This window comes from Miniopterus natalensis, chromosome 9 (assembly GCF_054644295.1).
Source record: "Miniopterus natalensis isolate mMinNat1 chromosome 9, mMinNat1.hap1, whole genome shotgun sequence".
In the NCBI taxonomy this organism is placed as follows: domain Eukaryota; kingdom Metazoa; phylum Chordata; class Mammalia; order Chiroptera; family Miniopteridae; genus Miniopterus; species Miniopterus natalensis.
In genome coordinates, this window is record NC_142089.1 from 57,660,138 (window position 1) to 57,681,634 (window position 21,497).

The window sequence follows — 21,497 nt, forward strand, 5'->3', positions numbered from 1 at the left end:
CTAATCTACACACACATTCCTCTGTAGCCATATCTTTGCTTTAACGCAAAACAGGAACATATATATAGCTATTTACCTTTTTTGGGTTCCACTACAGTAGATCTATCTGAATGTTTAGAATCAGAAATCTCTATTTCTGATTTTTTTCGTATAATTATTTGATTTCCAAACCTCTTGGGTCCTAAGTAAAAGGCTTTAAATTTCTGCTGAATATCAAGTCCAACTGCAAAAAGGAAAAAAGCATATAAATGCTTATTTAAATCATAGAAATCCATAAATGAGACCACTTATTTGTTTTTATATCTCTTATACTTTTATACCTTTTGAACTAAAATGGCTAATAAGCCCAGGAAATAAAAATGCAAAGAAAAAAGTTTAAAAATGAAAATATATGCATCAGCATAAAAATAAAAACAATGTTCCCACAATAATTGATATTTACCTATCTTGGAAAATAAAATGTGTATAAAATAAAGAGATAAAATTTTAATTTTGTTATCTTAGCCCATGCCATCCTTTACATATCTAAATACATAAAATTTCCTTTAAAATGACATATTGTTTAAATCAATTATTTTTATACAATATCATTTATGCATTTTGTTTTGTTTCAGCATAAAGGAAATAATTTTTAAATGATAGCGTATTCTTTACATTCATGTCTTCATTACTTCAATGAACTTACCATATTCAGAACTAATTAGATTTATGCTAAGCTCTTCAGATTCAAGAGCTCTCTTCACATCAATCTTTTTAGTCCAATTTCCAGCTTTTAGCAAAACAGAATCCCTGAAAAAGAGTAATTTAATTAATGCATCATTTAATGAATGATCTGACCACTAAATGAAATAATAGGTTAATCTTCAAGAGCTGATTGATCCTAAGATACCTCCTATCTGGTGGTAAACTGAAGTCAGAACTGAAAGTTACTTTCCCCAGAATCTTGGAAGATGAAATGAAGTGTCAATGGAACTACCATGACATAATACTCTTAACTACACATTGACCCAACAGCTAATTCCAAGTTTCATTGACTCATTCCAGGCCCACCTAAATATATATAGTTGCTATCAATAACCCATGAGTTTGCCCCTTAGTCACTATCACTTTAAAATAGCTATACATAAATTACATGACTTTGCGAGAACTTCTATAGTGAAACTGATATAAAATAGTTTGTATCTAATAACATCACAAACAAATCAACAATCAATTTTGTGAATGAACTTATTTTAGTCTCATATAATGAAGGCTGTCATTAGATTTCATCGTCACAGAGAATAAAGATTTGTATAATGATATATTCTCTATAAGTGTGCCATGGCTAGTTGCAGGAAAGTAGTTCCCAGTGAAAGGGATATCCTATCAGTTACTGCAGTCCTTTTAGGAACCTTACATGGGACATTTTAGGAAGGTATCTTGCAGTATACTGGCAACAATTAGGAGATTCCGATTTCAGAATCACTGCCATTCCTGAACTTACGAGTACATAGAATAATATGATGAGGAGCATAGACTCTGGAGTCAGAATGCTTGGGTTCAAATGTAAACTTTAAACTACCTGTATGACCTTGAACAAATTAATTAAACTCTCTTGGTCTCAATTTCCTCTATAAAATGTAAATAACAATAGCACTTATCTACTACAAAGATTAAAAATTAAATACCTGGAACCTACTAAGTGCTCAAAAAATAATAGCTATCGCTGTAACTGATATCCTTAGAGTTTGTTTATGACATCTTGGAAAAAAATAATAGTATTAGAAAAAATGGCTCAAGTAAAAATTATAGAATGGCATGCTAGAAAACTAGGCATAAGGGAAGTACCTCCTTTGCATATAGGATCTGGTTGAATGGATCCTACAATGGATCTACAGTAGTTTGTTAGACTCAAATTTGGAAACAGAAGATATATTTTGAAGTGAGTAGTAAGGTCATGAATAGAGAAAAGCAACAAAATAAGAAAGTTCAGCAACAGTGGACTACAGATACTCCTAACGGTTATCTATTCACTTGTTTCAAACCATGGTAATAGATTTTATACTTTGTTCATTAGAGTACTAAATATAATAATCTAAAACAACAGACCCAGTGTTCATATCTTCTTTAATAGACAAAAAGAGAACCTACCCCATATAGCGTCAGGAAAATATAATTTAATCACATAGTGATTGTATTACTTTTTCTACTCAAAGGAATTTTTCTTTTATACTATATGCTTAGAAAGAAAACCAAAAAGAAATTTTTACACTTACATAATTTTGTGCTTAAAAACCAGTTGATTATCTGCATCACCTATGATTAAGGTAACATAGTGAAAATCTGGTGCTGTTCTTTTTGTTTGTAGCTGTTCAAAGTTTCTTAATATAATGGTCACTAATATTTCCGCCATGGTATCACTGTATCTTGCAATCTTTAAAAAAGGACAGGCATAAAAAATGTTAAAATAACCTTACTACTCACACTCACTCCAAGTCAACTCTGGGTAGCATTATTTCTGATAAGACTATCAAAATATCTAGAAAACAAAATATACCTGTTCCACTTCAAGTTCATATTTTGGAAGATACATCACTGTTTCTTTTATCTGAGTTCCAAAAGGGGGATGCCTATTTAAAATCTAAAAACATTTATATAATTATATTCTTACCACAACACTAAAAATTCTTTTAGTAAAATACTTTATATAGCCAATAGGTTTTTTTTGTTTCTTTGTTTCTTGTTAATCCTTACCTGAGGATATTTTTTCCATTGATTTTAGAGAGAGTGGAAGGGAGGGAGGGAGGGAGGGAGGGAGGGAGGGAGGGAGGGAGGGAAGGAGGGAGGGAGAGGGAGAGAGAGAGAGAGAGAGAGAGAGAGAGAGAAACATCTCTCAGGTATGTGCCCTTGATTGGAAATCGAACCTGAGACCTTTCAGTACATGGGCCAACTCTCTAACCACTGACTCACACTGGCCAGGGCTAGCCGATAGTTTTAGTAATGCTTATTACTTAAAACCTTAAGTTAAAATACTTATGACTATAAGAAGGAAAATCATTTTTAATAGAAATAAATATACAGTATAAAAATAAAGAGTTAGAATTCACACAGAATAAAGGTAACATTAGGAATAAGTGAATATTAAATACCAGTTCAAGTTTCCTTGCATCTGTTTCTTCTATTTTTTTAAAGGAAGTCAAACCTGCATTAACCATTGCATTTGACAATGTTATACCTGTGGAAAATTAATCAAATAGCAGTTTTAAACAATCCATTTTAAACTAAATCTGTATTTAAATATTTAACTACATTAGTAAAAAAATTATTACAGATCCAAACTAATAACTAATTTTTTAAAGTTTTAAAAAAATTAGTTGGGCAGTGACATTATTTAGTTGCTCATATTTTCTTTTTCAAACTGAAATAAAACATACATTTGCTTGCTTTACAAAAGAAAGAGGAACTTTTTGGTTCACATGATGACTCAGCCCTTAGTTTTATCATGTCATCCATAGAGCAAGTACCAAGAGACACCTATTAGTATATTCATGTTTGAAAAAGGCAACATGGTTCAGGGATAAGAATATCGCTTTATGAAACTATGGCATTCTGAGCATTTCTGTCTTAGAGTTCTCTGTCTGTATCTAAGTAATGTAATTTTACTCTTCTACCTAAAATTTCCAGTTCCTTTCCATTGCATTTAGAACAAAGTGACAATTTCCTTACTATGGCCAAACTCCCTTCCTATATGACTTGACCACAGCCTACCTCTCCCATCTAATTTTCTACCATTCTCTTGCTGAATATTGTCTAGCCACAGTACTTTACTTTTTGTTCCTTAAGTATGTATCAAGTTCACTTCCATCTTTGGACCTTTTCTTTTTCTTTATGCTTTAAGAAACTAAAATTTAAAATTCTTACACTCATGAATGAATTTAACCAAATCCCCCGATAGAAGATACTGTCAAAAATATAAAACTCCAAAATATTACCACTCTGTCTAAGGCACATATATTACTTGTGATGGTATGACACTCATATTTCCTTATTCACATCTTTATTCTGTCTAGGGAATTTAAGGCACAACTCCTAGTATTCATAATTCCTTAATGTTCATTTCCATTTTCCCTCAAAACTTCTAATTTTAGTTTAGTTTATAAACACTGCTGAAAATCAATGTATATTCTTTATTTCTTTCCTGATATTCTATTAAGAACTTAGATTTGCTTTTTTGTTTGGACTCTCTTTTCTATGATTAAATGTGAAAAAATGTCAGTGTTTGACAATTTGGAAGGTACAGAATTCAACCAATACCAAGGGACAATATTCTAAAGTCAGAAAGGATGGCTTTTTCAAGTACAATAAAACTTTTATTAGTAATCATATAATCTAATTTCAAATTTTTCTGTAAATTGCTACTTCCTAAATGTTGTATGAAACCTCCTTCACAATTTGGAACTCTTGTCTTTGTGGGATGGGTGTGGCATTTGGCTTGCGAGGACTTCTGTAGGAAGGTGACCCTTTACATCAGGAATGTCTCCTCGAATTTGACCTTACTTTCCCAAGCCAATCCCCACCTTCACCCCAGCTCCCACTTCCAGGACTGGTCAGCCCTCTGCCACCAACTGATTTCAAACTTCAAGGAAATAAAAAGTAGGAGGATCTTTGTTCTAAGGAATAATAAAAGGATCCCTAATCACCCCTTACATGATTTTTAATGTCCCCAAGATACATATAAAATTATAAAGCTAACTAGACTCTCAATCATGGGCTAACAACTCTCCTTCTAAGGAAGAGTAGGGTCACAAAGCCAAACTGGAAAACTCCAGAGTGCGTTAGTCATATCCCAGTCTTTGTAAATGGCACCCTCTAGAGTTCTACAGTTCACACCCTGAACTAGATTCCAATAGACAGGAAATAATCAGGCATAATCCTCTGCCTGCAGAATCTCTATAAAAATCAGTACTAATATCATACTATTATTAAAAAAATAAAGTTAAGATATCACTAAGTGGCATAATTTTCTGTAATGAATTAGGAATGGCCTGGACTGTTAGCTCTGCACTTTGTCACTGAGATCAAAACAAAATAGTCATAAAAGTGGAAGAGAGAGCAACACATAGTTACCTAGTTACTAAAACAAAATTTCACTCTTGGTTTGAAAACAAATTAAAAAATAAGAGCAGTAATTTTTATTAGGTTTCCCAATTGATTTCAAATGGAATCCTTTAAGCCCAAGTAAATAAAAATCAGATTTTCAAGACAAGTACAGTACCTCATTTAGGCCTACAAATACGGTCTTTCCTTTATAGGTCTATAATCATCATAGAATAATTTTCCTAATAGCAAAAAACAAAATAAATTGCAGACACTGGCAAACTGCCTGCCTTTATTCGGTACCTACCAATTTTTTCCAGCTGTTTGGATACATGCAGTGAATTTTCCCAAAGTTTACATCTAAAACATTTAGCTAAAATCAAACTGTTCAACAGTACAGCATACTTCTTTTCTTGAAGAGCCACAAACTCTGACAACCCTAAAAAAAAGTTTCCAATATTAAATCTAGTGTACCAGTTAACTGAAAAAAATATTGAAAATACATTAATCCTGTAACATACATCTTGTAATTCGTGAGCCACTTCTGAAAATCTTCGAAGTATCTTGTGTCAATGCAAAGTCTTGTATGGGAATGCATCCTAACTGAGCCTGAATAAGACTAGGGGGCGGGGAGGAGAGATTTCATTATTTCCTTTTAAAAATTATTATCTCAAAGTATTTGACATCACTGACTGGAGTATCTCTTCTTAAAGTTCCTCTCTGTCTTGATTTTTGTGACACTACATGATCTATATCTTATATCATTATTGTTGCAAGCATTGTTGACTTCCTTTTCCTAATCTCTAAAAGTTCAGTTCTCACTTCCCTACTCTTCTTTATTCACCTCTTTCTCTCAAAAATCTCATTTCTTCTCAAGACTTTCATCGTCATCTCTAGATTGATACATTCCCAGTGTTACAGGGTACTCTCTCACTTAGACTGTTTCTTTAATCTCAACACATCTAAACCTTTTGTCATTTCTCCTCCAATACAGTTCTGTCTTTGGGTTTTATTATATGTAAGTATTATAGAAAAAATATACAATCTGTATAATGAACAAACATTTATTAAATGCCTATGAGTAACAAGCATAATGTTAGGTGCTGAGGATACTGTTCAATATATGAATGTTGGTAGCATATTAGTTAAATATTAGAAATCAGCAGCTGCTTGGCAACAAAATTTGAGGGCTGTGTATTAAAAGGGGAGAAAAAGAGCTACTATCCACTTTGCCTACTATATCCCAAGTTCTTTGCTACCTGTTTCACCTGTTTACTTATCTAACCAGACATTGATATACAAATAACTCTATGGATCAACTAAAATTATTAGACTCCCTTAGGAGATACTTCCTAGAAAATAAGAAAAAATAAATGGAGCAAATATACAATTAAAAAGAGGAAAGTAGAAGGAAGAAAATAAAGACAAAATCAGAAATTAATTACATAGAAAATAAAAGAAAGCAAAAGATAAAAAACCTAAAATGAATAGAGCTATTAAATATGGTCAATACATAAAAATAAATGGTTTTAAAAGATTACAATATAGAAAACCTCCTGCAGGCCTGATTAAGAAAAAGAAAAGATGAGACAAATAATATTGGAAACTAGAAAGGAGACATTATATATTTAATTATTTTTACCAATTTACTTTCATTTCTCTTGTTTTAATTCTTCCCTCCATTGGAAATCTGTAAATAAAAATGCAAGGCAAAACTTTTATTATTATTATTTAACTAAAAAAAAACCTTTAACAATTATTTTAAATATATTTAATTTCTGTACCTGATAGTTATTCGATTTGGACTTTTGTTCAAAGTATTCAAAGTTTTCTTTTCATTTATCCTTAATTGTACATCTAGAAATTCCTTGCAGCTGGCTATCATTGTGACCTATAAAATTTCAGCATTTGTCCATTTAATTATGTCCATTCTTTACTTCTTTTCTGTCATCTACTTTCTCTGTATTTATTTTTCATGTTGCCTTGGGACATCACAATTTTATCATTTGCATAATAGAGTTAAAAACTTGCTTTATATATTTTGCTTCTTTAAGGATTCATTCATTCACCCACTCATTCAACTAACAAATGTTTACAAACACTTGTTATATATCAGACATTGTGCTAGACACTGGAACTAAGGCTTTAAAGATTAACAAGATAAAATTTAAAATATTCAGCCTAGTACCTACCACATAGTAAGCCTTCAGTAAATGTAGCTCTTGATAGTACTACTACTATTATTATAATATTATTATTCATCCTTCTATAGTTTGCTAAGTATTATCTCTATTAAGGTTAACTTTGTAATGGAAAGAATGCTTTAGATAATATAGTTCTGCCAAATGACTTTGAGCAAAGCACTCTCTGCTTTGGTTTCTCGCATCTGTAAAATGAAACTAACACCTATTCTAATTGTCTTACACAGGTACTGAACTCAAAATCAGATGAATTAATGTTGACATTAGGGATTTTTCTACTCTTGATTTCTTCTTAGTTAAAAATAATTTTACATGTAAATAAAGCCTACTTTTCACCAATTTTTGTGCAATTTTTTGTATATTAATCTTACCAATAGTCAACTTAGATATTTTAAATTAAAATGAATGGTTTAAATGTAAGACTAAATATAAATGCCTTGTTTCATAGTCATGTCCTCAATAAAGAGAGAAAGCACCAATACAGTTACCAGGTACCAATATAACTATGGTTCTATTCATTGCTATAGCTGCCACTGTTGATATCTTAGTATAACCTTTATTTCCCTCCCACTTTCTCCACAATCAGTTCTTTTTTTCTGGTCTATCATCAATACTATTCTATCTCTACTATTACTCTTATTCTGTTGCAAAACGTTTAGGAAAAAGTTGTAAGTATGTAGCACATGTCCCTCACAGTCCCTCACTCATGGCAGACTATCCTAATATATCGTACCACATCATTTGGGATCTTTCTCAACATATTACACTTGCCACTACCAATGTAATTGGCATTACTATGTAAATTGAAAGGTAGCTGCCAGCCCTATTTTGGTATATATATAAATTTCCTTAGCTCTGATAGAGAGATACAACTGAAAATATATTCTAAATGTATATAAGGAGGGAGGAGACATAAACATTATTAGAAATGCTTTCTTTTCTGCTCATTCATTCTTAAATTACAAGAAATATAAAAATTAGTTGTTTCCCCAATATTACTTTATACTATAGATTTATTTTCCAGTGAAAATTAACTTACCAGATCCAATAAAGTTTCTTTTCCATTGATTGTACAAAATTTTTTCACTGTTTCAAATGTAATATAATACCAAGCCATCAACCTTCCTGTCTCTGTGGGAAAAGATGGAAAAATAAACATTTACTCCATCAGCTAAAACAACCTGCTTTTTCATGAGTTTAATAAACATTTCTTTAACATCTATTCTGTGCCTGTAATGACATCAGGGACAAAAGACACACCAAAAAAATCTAGAAGACACAGTCTCTTAACTTATAGGCTGGCTAGGGAGATAACCAGATGCAAAATAACTGGAGTAGAGAACAAAGTTCAGTTAATGATAACATGTACATATACAAACTTAAGTACAGAGGAAATTAAACATAAGAGAATGGTCAGTGTGGGATGGCCTAATAGAGATAATGGGTCTTGAGCAGGATTTAAAAGTAACTAATACACCTTGGCAGAAAGGAAATAAAGTCATTATGACGTCAGGAAAAATCAAGACTTGCTTATCAAAAGAGTAAAGTTAAAAAGATCATTATTAGAATACTGTTATGAGAGAGATGGCCTGATAAACATATGGCTTGATTATATGCATGTCACTTTATGTAACATGGAAATAACAGAAGTGTGTATCACATATGTTTATTGTAAAGATTAAATGTGCCAGTACATATAGAGTATTTAGCACAGTGTCTAACATTAAATGTTGTCTACTTTTCATTATCAAAACATGATGAATGATAGACTACAGAGGCCCTGAAAGAGACTAGAAATGCTATTAAAAGAGTTTAGATTTTGGATTTGATTTGTAAAAAAAGAGAATCACTTAAAATTTAATTCAATTGGAGTTTGAATATAAATTATTTTAGAAACAGAATATTGGGTTGGTTAGGGTACAGGGGTAGGTAGAGTGGGGGTAAGTAATTGATGAAATGGAATTCATTTAAAAGGCTACTGGTTTTGCCTGGCTCAGCATGGCTCAGTGGATGAGCATCGACCTAGGACCCAGGAGATCGAGGTTTGATTCCTGGTCAGAGCACATGCCTGGGTTGCGGGCTCAATCCCCAGTGAGGGGTGTGCAGGAGGCAGTTGATCAGTGACTCTCTCATCATCAATGTTTCTATCTCTCTCTCTTCCTCTCCCTTCCTCTCTCTGAAATCAATAAAGATATTTAAAAAAACAAAAAACGGCTACTGGTTTCAATTATAAGTTGTCAAAAACATTACAAAGAATTTCAAGCCTCGTGAAACAGAAAACAGCTCGGAAGAGGAAAATGACATACTGCTTCCCAAGGAAAGAGTTAACATTTATGTGCATACTTCAGGTTTTGCTGAAGAAGGGAAGAATCTGACATTCCATCAGACATAAGAGATACTCCATGGTACAGAAGAAAAAACTAAGAATCAGGAACAAAGAAGTAGTAAGGCCAGCTTAAAAGCCACTTTCTCAGTTAGGAGCCTGGTGAATATATTCAGCCAAAATGTGAGTAATTCAGTGGTTCATAAAATAGAGCTTCTGAGAGCACTGTGTGAGATATCAAGAATATCGTTATCGAGGGAACTAACATATTAAACTTTAGGGTATATTTAAAGATGCTCTTCTTATCCTAAGTGTTATAAATTAATAAGGCTATCTCCCTGCTAGAGAAAATGAAAGGTTTTGGCAAAAGACTTGATACTTGCTGGCTTTTTAGTAAGGATAAAGGTTTCCTAGGTAAGGTATAAAAATAACCTAGAAAGGAAGCCATGAAGAAAGTGAGTCAAAGTAGAGGGAATGGAAAGAATTAAAAAAGATATGCAAGTGAAGAGAAGAAATAAGGAGGCAACTTGCTATCAATATAGCTACTGAGTGATAAATAATCTCATAGTAGCAAATTCGGGATATTTCAAAGTAAAAGTTATACACTGGGGGTTTGGGGTGGAGTTAGAGGCCATTAGCATGCACCTCTCACATCTCCTACTGGAAGAAGTGTCTCTGACTGATGGCCCCAGCTTTATGTTCTGAATCTATCACCCTGTTCACACTGAGATCATACTTCTTAAAGATGCTTCAAACCAATGACTGAGCATGGCAGGAATATTAAAGTAGGCCTATAAGACAGGGGACTCCTGATGGGCAATTTTGACCTGAAGATTCCTCATCAGCTTTGCCAAATAATTTTAGGACTGCAGATTCTCTTTCTTTCTTTCCTTCCTTCCCTTCCTCCCTCCTACAGAGGTTCAATCTGCAAGCCAGTTTGTTAACTTTTCAAACCTCTTGCCATTACACACCATTTTAAGAAGGTTAATCCTTCTTAAACTCACACAGACTAAGACTTGGCCTTTTGAGCCCTTTTTTCATACACATTACCAAGCAGAATGACTAAAAAGCTCAACAAGAACATAAGCATACAAACAAAAATACATAGACACTAATGACAAATTTAAAACGCAAAAACTGTATGAAGCAGAATTAAAACATAGAGGCTAAGAATTTAAATTCAAAAAGTAAATACCAAAAAAGATAAAAGAAAATATTAGTAATATGTAGGAACAAGAAGTCATAGAAAAGAATTAGTTAAAAATACTATGTAAGGCTAAGTAATTATGAACCAACTTTCCTGCTAAAGGCAACTAAAATAGCTAAATGAAATACAAGAAGTATCTTTTATAAAACATCAAAGAACTAATAAGATATTTATTTAGAAGAGGGCTTAAAACTAAAGGGATACACATACATAAAATATTTATAAAAACTGATCACATACTGGGCCATAAACCAAGTCCCAACAAATTTCAAAAGATCATAATCATACAGAAAATGTTATCTGATCACAAAGCAACTGTAATCAAGTATCAAGATCAAGAACAACAACAATAAAACTAGAAAAGAAAGATAACTATCATATGTATAGAAATTAAGAACTGTAGTTGCAAATAATCCTTAGGTCAAAGAAGAAATAATAATGGCAATTAGAAAATATAACAAACTGATTGATAATAAAAATACTACAAATCACAGGTAATAAAAATTGTTAGCCTTAAATAAATATATAGTATTCCTGAACACATGCATACATATTTATTTCCTGAAAATATACAGTATACGCATTCCTATAAATTCTTGCAGTCTGTAAAACTGCATACTAAACATAACAGTACTTATGGAAAAAAGTATTGAAGCAAACAACTAAAAAAATCCATGCAACCTTATAATAAGAACACTAACCTAAATAATAATCCTAATAAAAGTATGACTACAATAAAAAAGACATGTTAAATTTCTCATAAAATTGTACATACATGTAACACATGGTTTATTTTTTTTAAGTAGCTTGATGACATAGGGTATAACAAGAGGCTGCTGAGTTATAAACATAAAGGACAAAATGTCCAAAGATTGGGCACTGCATAATAGATACTTTCATGGCAAAAAACTGGAAAAAAGGGAGACATCTGTAATACTTTCAACAATAAAGATAAATTAAAAAAAAACAAAAAAGTGGGCCCAGAGTAGGACTGGGTAAAAGGGCATCATGTACAGTACTGTATTCCTCTGAGAATTCAGCTACATTCAGCTAGATTTGTGTATTTTATGTTAAACGGCTATAATAATGAACTCAATATTATGCCCCAAGAAACTTCTAATCATGAATGCTTAAAACTATAAAACATTCTTTCTCTCTTTCCTTATGAGACAGAAACATCAATGATGAGAGAGTCATTGATTGGCTGCCTCCTGCACGCCCCCAACTGGGGATCGAGCCCACAACCCAGGCATGGGCCCTGACCGGGAATCGAACCCCGATCGCCTGGATCCTAGGTCGACACTCAACCGCTGAGCCATGCCCGGCCGGGCGATAATCAATGTTTGAATAATTTAGAATTGGCAAAGGGTATCTACAAAGTTATAACAGGTTTGAAACAACCCAAAGATTTGAGCATTTCATTCCTCTGCTAAAAGTCACCAGCATCAGTGAGACAAATTCTATGCCTGTCAAAATAAGTGCTATAATTTTATAAATAGGATTCTTGTATAAATTTATCATGTTAATGATGATATCCTATTGAGAACTGAGATCACAATTTAATTTTACCATCACCTAAATTTAGTAAAACAAAATTTCTTTAGTCTTAAGTAAGCAACTGTTAAATTTACTAGTGATGAAAAAATTACCAGTTGGTTTGAAATTAACATCTTCATCCATCGTTATCAAGTCCAGAGATGATAAATCATTCAGATTCTTCAAACATAAATCTGTTCAATTGTAGAAAACACATTTTTATTTTAGCAAAATAAAGAAGCAGCACAAAATAGAATTTATTATTAAATATGCTAAAGTTGTGTTTCTGTATAATTGTTCTGGAAGGAACTGTAATCCCTAGTTAAGTGGTAAGAAAAAGCTCATTTAAATAAAAGAGTTGAGTAATATGCTAAAAAGATTTTCTAATAGTACCAATAATACAAATAATAAAAATAACAAGTGATAAAATAGCATTTACAACTTGGAGATTTTAAAATAATACGTTTGTATTACTTCATTTAATCCTCAGAGTAAAACAATAAGGTAGGCAGCATTACTATTATTTCCTGTACATGTTAGGAAACTAGAGAAATAGAGAAGCTAAGTAACTTGCTGTAGGTCTAAGTAACCACTTTGTCATATGACTTTCAATAAGGCAGTGGTTTCGTTTTGTAACTTTTATCAAAGATATATACACACAAAGTATAAAGAGTCAAATAGTTCTAAAAGATTGTTCCAAAAAACACCAGTCTTTCCCCTCCTCTGAGTCTACCACTCTTTTGAGACAATCACTTATGACTATTTTTGCTGATGCTTTTAGTATTTACTGCAGCATATCTGAATATGCCACTATTGGTACTTGGGAGAAACCTCTGATAGAAAGGAATGCAAGTCACTCTCACTGATGGGTGGGGATAAGAGCAATTAAAGTAGCCTGCTGCTTTGAATGCTCTCTCTGTCCCATGCTATAAAGGCCAGGAGACTGGAAATAGTTCAGAGTAGAGAGTGGGATTACCACAACCTGTTCAAGCTTAAGTAGAGTAGCAGCTCACAAAAAACGCTACCCTGAGAAGGCAAGGTTCTTTGGGAAATACTTTAGTTTAAGAACATTGCTTAGGCATCTTGATTGTTTTAATTGTTTTGTTAAGTAAGGCTTTTGAAGGTTTTGCTAATTTTCTTAATTACCCACTATTAAGTTAACATTCAGAAAATTAATCAGCTAAAGAAGAATGCTTACTATATGCTGAGCATTATTCTAAGGTTTATGTTTATAGTAGTGGGCAAGACAAGGTTCCTTCTCTATATAACTTCCTCCTGAAGAAAGCAATCAATATACAATAATAAATCATACAGTTTTGGGTATTGAAAGGTAGTATTAAGGAAAATAAAGCTGAAAAAGGACCTAGCGAATTAAAGGTTATGTGTTTTTCTGATATAAAGCTATATAATTTCTGATATAAAGTAAGGATACAGTCACCCTAATTTTCATCATACATAAACACATCAGCTTTCCTAAGAACATGAAAACAGGAGTAACAACATGGAAATCATTTTGCCTTCCTCTCTGTAAAAGTGGGTTTAACTAAAGTAGTCCAGGAGAGCCTCTTTGAGGAGCTATTTGAACAAAGACCTGAATGAAATGAAGGTTCAGGTCATGTAAAAATATGTGAGAAGTATTCCAAGAATAAGGAACAGATAGTGCAAAAACCTGAAGTGAAAAAACAAGCTTGGTGTGTTTAAGGAACAGCAAGAGAGCCAACTGAGAGAGAGTAGAATAAAACAGAAGAAGTGACAAGAGATGAAGTCAGAGAAATAGGCAGCCAGGTATCAAGGACAACTTTGTGAACTCTTGTGAAAGTTTGTATTTTATTCTAAGAGTGATGGGGAACTACCGGAAGATAATGAGCAAGAAAGCATAACCAAATTCAGAAACAGTACATTCAATGCTAAGGAACCTTCCTAAGAGATTTAAGGCAGACCTCCAAGGATACCAAAACACTATATTCAGTTCAGTTATATAATAAATTGGGCTATTATTTATAGGCAGAACTTAGCTACCCTATAATGACTGAAGATAAGGCAAATATAAATTGTGATTCTGCCAATTTAACAAAAGTTAAATCATTACAGTTATCGGAATATAGTAAGCTATCTCTTGGACTGTCTGATTTCTTGTGTGTATTTGATCATTATGATCATGATATATGCTTTAAAAATTCCATTACAAAATTGGTCAATAAATAAAGGATAATATAACTATTTTATGGATCTGTTTCTCAACAGCAGTGTTATGGATATATGTTATTGCTTATCACCATCTTTCAACAATACATTTATTCTTTAAGCAATACAATTTTACTGTTTCATCTTTATCTCTGCATTTTTCTTTGCCATATATGCATATCAAAGTAGAGAATAAATTAAAATTGACTAAATATTTTTAATGGATCTAACAGTTTTCCTTTCACTGGAAGAGTCACAATACAGTGAAGAGGTTGCCATTTCTAATCCTAATAAATGTTCAACAATCTTTTCATATTTTAGAAGACAGTTAATGAAATACTAAGTGACTGAAAAATAAAGCTGGGGTTTGAGAGGAACACATCATTATCACAAATTAGGATAAGAAGCCCATAACCAAGCTAGGCTTAATTTCAATCAAAATTAAACTAGAGAAGAAAGATAAAGATTTGTGTCTATATGAAACATTTTCAAACACCAGAGTCATTTTAAAAATAGAAACAAATAACCAGGTTAACATATTATACAAAGGAAGATATTCTGATAGAATTAATAAATAGATTAATTCAGAAAAATATACATGTGCCAAGCTTTATTTTGGTGTGAAAAATAGTTCACATATTTTTCTCTTCAAACAGATTACTTTAAAAAAATAATTCCCAAAGAGTATTCTTACTTTCACAATAACTGAACTTTTTCATTAAAATTTATAAAATATAATTTTTTAGGAGGAAATATATCTAACCTTGTAATTTTGCTTCAATTCCATCTTTGTTCAAACCAGATGCAAAACCTATATAAGTTATGAAAATTTATGAAAAATAAAATAGAATGGACTGAATTCATCTTTATAGGCTCAGTTTATACCCTAGTTAGCTAGAAAAGTGTAGTCCAATTAAATATTAAATAGAAAACAGCTTATGAGTTAAAACAAGGCTTAAACATCTGTAGACAATAACCAGTGGTGAAATGTTTTCAATATCAAATGGCTTATCTTTTGCTTATTTGATTGTATAACAGTGACTGGGAATACTCTACATACTATTTTTCCTTAGAGATCTGAATATTTTGAACCCGTGTCCATTAGAATGGTACTACAACAAGTTAGGTTTTAATTTGATACTCAGCAATCTCAAGTATTTTTATTTTATAACCTGTACCACATGAAAGAACCCTCTAGAAGTAACATAACCAGATGTGTGTTAGTTTTAAAAACTGACTGAAAATTCCAGCAGCAATAGTAGCCCTATACATGTTGATTTGAACACCAGTTCAAATAAAATTCAAGACTTTTTTTTTTTTTTTACTTTATTTTAAATAATTTTGGGCACTTTTGCTATTTTTATTTGAGTTAACTTTTTCTTAAAATGTCTAGTTTTAGTGGTGATTTCAAACCTTATTGAAAGATTAGAAGTGAAACAAAGATTTTTCACATTTGTCTATCCTTGCCTCTAAATGTATTTATGACTTATTACTTCTGTTTCTGCTACCTATCAGCTTCTGTAATCTATTTTGTGACCTATTAAAATAAATATAGATCCAACTGGCTTGAAAAATTCTACTTTTCCAAATGAAAGTAACAAACCATAATGAGATGGATTTTTCAAGGCTCTGATATAAAGCAAAGTTGATCGTATCCATTCCAAAGCAATATTTACATCTGTGATGGTATGTAATACTATCTCTGCATTCAAATGCTCAATAAGATGTCTGTGCAAACTAGCAGAGAAAAAGATTTTGCATTAGTAATAGGTATTTCAAAGCCATACTCTTACTGTTTTAAACTTCAAAATATTTTGAATAGTTCAACAATATAATTGAATAATATACTCATTACTACCTTACTAATTCATTAAGATAACTTAACTTTCAAAAATATAAGAGAAAACCATTATGTCATTTCAACTTTTAGAAATATAGATCTCTCTCTATTCCATGGCTCTAGAAGACACTATTGCTTTAAAAAGAAGTAGGGAATGACAACAAATAACAAGTATTGACAAGGATGTGGAGAAAAGGAACCCTCTGTGCACTGTTGGTGGGATTGTAAATTAGTGCAGCCACACCCTGCAAAACAGTATGGAGAGTCCTCAAAAAATTAAAAATAGAACTAAAATTAAAAATAGAAATGACCCAGCAATTCCACTTCTGGGTATTTACCTGAGAAAAACAAAAACACTAATTTGAAAAGATATATGCACCCCTATGTTTACAATAGCCAACATATGGAAGCAACCTAAGTGTCCATTGACAGATGAATGGATATATACAATGGAATATTACTCGGCCATAAGAAAGAACGAAATCTTGCCATTTGTGATAACATAGATGAAACTAGACAGTATTATATTAAGTGAAATAAGCCAGAGAAAAACAAATATTTTTTTATTTCACTTATATGTGGAATCTAAAAAACAAAACATACATACTGAAACAAAAACTCATAGATACAGAGAACAAACTGATGGTTGCCAGAGGGGAAGGAGTTGGGAGGTTAGGCAGAAAAGGGAAAGGGGATTAAGAAGTACAAACTTCCAGTTATAAAATAAGTCACATGGATGTAATGTACAGCATACATAAGAGAGGCAATAATAATGGTAATAACTATGTATGTTGACAGATGGTTACTAGGCTTATTGTGGTGATCACTTTGGAAGGTATATAAATGTTGAATCACTGTTGTAGGCCTAAAACTAATATAATATTGTATGTTGTATGGCAACTATAATTAAAAGTAAATTTAAAAAATAAATAAAATCTGCCCTGGCTGAGTAGCTCAGCTGCTTAGAGCATTATTCTGATACCCAAAGGTTGTGGGTTTGATTGGTCAGAGCACATATAAGAATCAGCCAATGAATTGCATAAATGAGTAGAAAAACAAATCGATGTTTCTCTCTTTCTCCACCACCCTCTCTCTTCTTTTAAAATCAATAAATTTAAATAAATAAATAAATAAATAAATAAATAAAATAAAACCTAAAAAAAGGGATAGGGAGTGAATGATATCCTATTTCCTCCAAGAATATTATAATAAAATAGTTTACTGAAGGGGCTCAGTTTACTTATCTATCGTTAAACAAATTTTAAACATGTAAAGAGATGTGAAAATTATATTCCTCTTCTTATGACTAATTTGGACTTTTATAACATGGACACATGATACTGCGTGCTAAGAAACACTGCTGAATAAAAATATTGTGTTGTTTTTTAACTATTAAATTTCCTAAGAGGACATAAACTTTCTAGTTAAGATTACTGAAAAGTCTCAAGCAAACAGCCTTAGAAAAGCTCCTTGCCAAATTTCCTTTTAATGTATTTTTAAAATATTGGCTATATTAACAATATATTTTTGGAGTATTTTCTTTATTACCTGCTTTCTACAGTGTCACTACAAGCTAACATCTGGATATACTTCTCTTTCGTACTTAACCGAGTCATAATAACTGCAGTAGCTGTAGTGTCAAACTGGGGAAAAACACACACACACACACACACGGAGAAAGTTAGTAAACATGAGCACATGCTGATACCAGTCCTCTTCAATAACTCAAGACTTTGATTTTATATTAAACAGTCCCCTGTCTTAAATAACAGGTCAAAAGGCCTTAAAAATGGTTCTGAATTTGAATGTTAACTGAAAATTTAATTTAAAAATCTAAGAGTATGGATATAAAAATACCACTTTGGTTTAAATATAACAAAATTTTGGCAGTGGTGAAATCAAAACAATCTTAGGTAACTGTATAAAAGTTGTAATATTTGGTGTAGTTCATGTATAATCTAATTTATCCTATAAAAATTACAGATTTATTTAACATAATTTTTTGACATCTTTGAAAACATAGTCTTCCTAAATATTCCCTTAGTAGCTATATGGATGACTTCTTTATTCAAGTATTTGTCAGAGTAGGTCATGTTTGGTAATGTGTATGAGCTGATTTTTAATTTACACAATACCTGGGGACCACTACTGGCATTGTGTAGGAATGCTATATGTTCTGCAAGGCATGACAGTCCTACACAATGAAAAACTGTCCCATAAAAAATGCCAATAGCATCTCCATTCAGAGTAAAAAACAAAACAAACAAAACTCAAAACCAAAAAACCTTTAACAACATACACATTCATAAGCCCAACCATTCAACACCCAATGATAGATGGAGTGGAGGGAGTATGTCTTTTTTAGTGAGACTTATTTTACTTCTATTCTTCCATTAAAATAGATTTTCTTAGTTACATTTATTTTGAAACCTAAGCCAAAGTTCAAATATAAAATCTTAATCTTTTGTTTAATAAAAAATACACAAAAAGGATTTGCTTTTTACTTATCTTTAAAATGTTACAAAAAGTGAAGGAGATCAAAGATGTCGGCAGATTGAGTGGAAGCTACACTGACCCTCTCCCAGGACCAAACTAGAATTACAGCTCAAATATAGAAAAGCCATCCTGAATAATCAACTGCAACTGAAGACTAGCTGGAGAGCACCCTCATAACCAGGGATCTAAAGTGGAGACCGCATAGAAACTGGTAGGAAGTATGGAGGCATGAGAGGACCGGCTGGGCTCCCACAGGCAGCAGCTGAAGGTTTGGAGAGATATCTCAGCTGTTGGGGGTTCCTATTGAGAACCCTTGGGTCTGAACCCCAAGTTAGGCTCCCCAGCCCAGAGCACCAGAACTGAGAAAGGTACCCACATAACATCTGGATGTGAAAATCAGCAGGGTTTCTGTCTGCCAGGGAGAGATGGCTGGAAATGCAGGCACCCTCTTGAAGAACCAACACACAGTTTCATGTGCAGCCATTCACCTTGGGCTCTGGCGGAGGGAAGGCACAGTAGACTAGAGCAGTGTGAGGAGAATCCAGGGGGCTGGTTGTGGGGACAGATCTCAGAGGGCAACCATCTGGACTCCAGTGCTGAGTCATTCCCCCATACTGCAGAGGACATCTTTCTCAGGCAGACATTTACCTTCCAAGCAGCTTTTGCCTGGGGCGGGGGGCAATTGCCCCACCCTGCTGGAAAACCTCTGGCCCCACCCCATGGAGTTTCTATAGCCTGAGGCTCATTAAGAGACTGAATAATAGTCTCTGGGTGCTTTGAGTCAGACTGACTTGCTTCTGACCCAGGGCTTGGACAAGCAGACCTTGGTGCACATCTTGGTCCTGTCCAAACACACCCAGCCCCAGCAGAGGAAACCAGAAGCTGTGGAGAGTGGAAAACTTCACAGAGGGCACTCAAGGCCAGTCACAAACAGTGTCTGACATTGGCCTGCACCAGCAACCATGCAAAAGACTGGGAGTCCTAGCAGATCTACCTAACACATAGAAACAAATCCAAACAGGCAGCCAAAATGGGGAGACAAAAAAAACAAGCCCCAAATGAAAGGACAAAAGAATTCTTCAGAAGAAGAGCTAAATAAAATGGAGATGCTCAGCAATCTATCAGATATACAGTCCAGAATACTGATCATAAAGATGTTCAACAGCATGAAAAAAGATATAGAAACAATGAAGGAAATTAAGAATGACGGAGGAGAAATTAAAAAAAACACTGGAAGGAATAAACAGCAGATTAGGGGAAGCTAAGGATGAGATCAGTGAATTAGAAAACAGGGTATAAAAAAATCACTCAATCAGAGAACCAAAAAGAAAATACAATTTAAAAAACAGGAGGACAGTTTAAGGGAGCTGTGGGACAACATGAAATATAACACTATTTGCATCATAGGAGTGCAAGAAGAGGTTGAAAGTAAGCAAGGGTTAGAGAACCTGTTTGAAGAAATAATGGCAGAAAACTGCCCTAACCTGGTGAAGGAAAAGTCACACAAGTTAGGAGGCACAGAGAGTCCCAAGCAAGAAGAGCCCAAAGAAGCCCATGCCCAGACACATCATAATTAAAATGCCAAAAATCCAAGACAAAGAGAGAATCTTAAAGGCAGCAAGAGAAAAGCAAGCTGTTACCTACAAAGGAGCTCCCATAAGGCTGTCAGCTGATTTCTCATCAGAAACTCTACAGGCCAGAAGGGAATGGCATAAAGTATTCAAGGTAATGCAAAACAAGGATCTGAAATCAAGACTACTCTATCCAGCAAGGCTATCATTCAAAATAGATGGTGAAATAAAGAGCTTTCCAAACAAAGAAAGGCTAAAGGAATTTATCACCACAAAACCAGCATTGCAAGAAATGTTAAAGGGACTGCTGTAATAAGTTGAAATAGAATGAGAAACACAGGCATAAAGAAATAAAATGGCAATAGACAGGTACCTATCAATAATAACCTTAAATAGAAATGGATTAAATGTCCCAATCAAAAGACATAGGGTAGCTGAAAACAAGACCCAAATATATGCTGTCTATAAGAGACCCACCTCAGAATAAAAGACTCACACAGGCTGGAAAACAACAAAAACAAAACTTCTGGAGGTCTTTAAAGGAGAGATTGATAGCAATACAGTCATAGGAGGAAACTTTAACACCCCACTGACTTCACTGGATAGATCTTCCAGGCAAAAAATCAACAAGGAAACAGTGACTCTAAATGACACTCTAGATGAGGTGGATTTAATTGGCATTTACAAAACATTCCACTCCAAAGCTGCAGAATAGACATTCTCCTCAAGTGCACATGGGACATTCCTGATAGACCACACATTAGGACACAAAACAAGTCTCTACAAGTTCAAGAAGACTAAAATCATATCAAGCATCTTCTCAGACATTTACACAATGGAATACTATGCAGCTGTAAAAACAAAGGATTCCTTACCCTTTGAGAAAGCATGGTGGGACCTGGAGAGTATTATGCTAAGCTAAATAAGTCAGTCAGAGAAAGACAAGTATCACATGATCTTACTCACAGGTGGACTCTAATGAACAAAATAAACCGATGAACCCGATGAACAAAACAGATCCAGAGACATAGAAGCATGGAACAGACTGATGAATCTCAGAGGG

At 33.2% G+C, this 21,497-nt stretch overlaps 1 protein-coding gene across 2 annotated transcripts in view; it reads right to left on the reverse strand.

Moving 5' to 3' along the window:
- The window catches only part of HFM1 (helicase for meiosis 1), an 83,270-nt gene that overhangs the window by 28,538 nt on the left and 33,235 nt on the right, over positions 1-21,497 (reverse strand). For both annotated transcript variants that reach the window (XM_016197223.2, XM_087820017.1), the window contains exons 16-29: positions 17,916-18,010; positions 16,131-16,264; positions 15,291-15,338; positions 12,457-12,537; positions 8,317-8,408; positions 6,861-6,967; positions 6,719-6,766; positions 5,598-5,695; positions 5,384-5,515; positions 3,129-3,214; positions 2,537-2,620; positions 2,256-2,413; positions 686-789; positions 77-223 (exon numbers count right to left, since the gene is read on the reverse strand). In XM_016197223.2, coding sequence (XP_016052709.2) covers positions 77-223; positions 686-789; positions 2,256-2,413; positions 2,537-2,620; positions 3,129-3,214; positions 5,384-5,515; positions 5,598-5,695; positions 6,719-6,766; positions 6,861-6,967; positions 8,317-8,408; positions 12,457-12,537; positions 15,291-15,338; positions 16,131-16,264; positions 17,916-18,010 — 1,414 coding nt within the window. The remainder of the gene's footprint in view (positions 1-76; positions 224-685; positions 790-2,255; positions 2,414-2,536; positions 2,621-3,128; positions 3,215-5,383; positions 5,516-5,597; positions 5,696-6,718; positions 6,767-6,860; positions 6,968-8,316; positions 8,409-12,456; positions 12,538-15,290; positions 15,339-16,130; positions 16,265-17,915; positions 18,011-21,497) is intronic.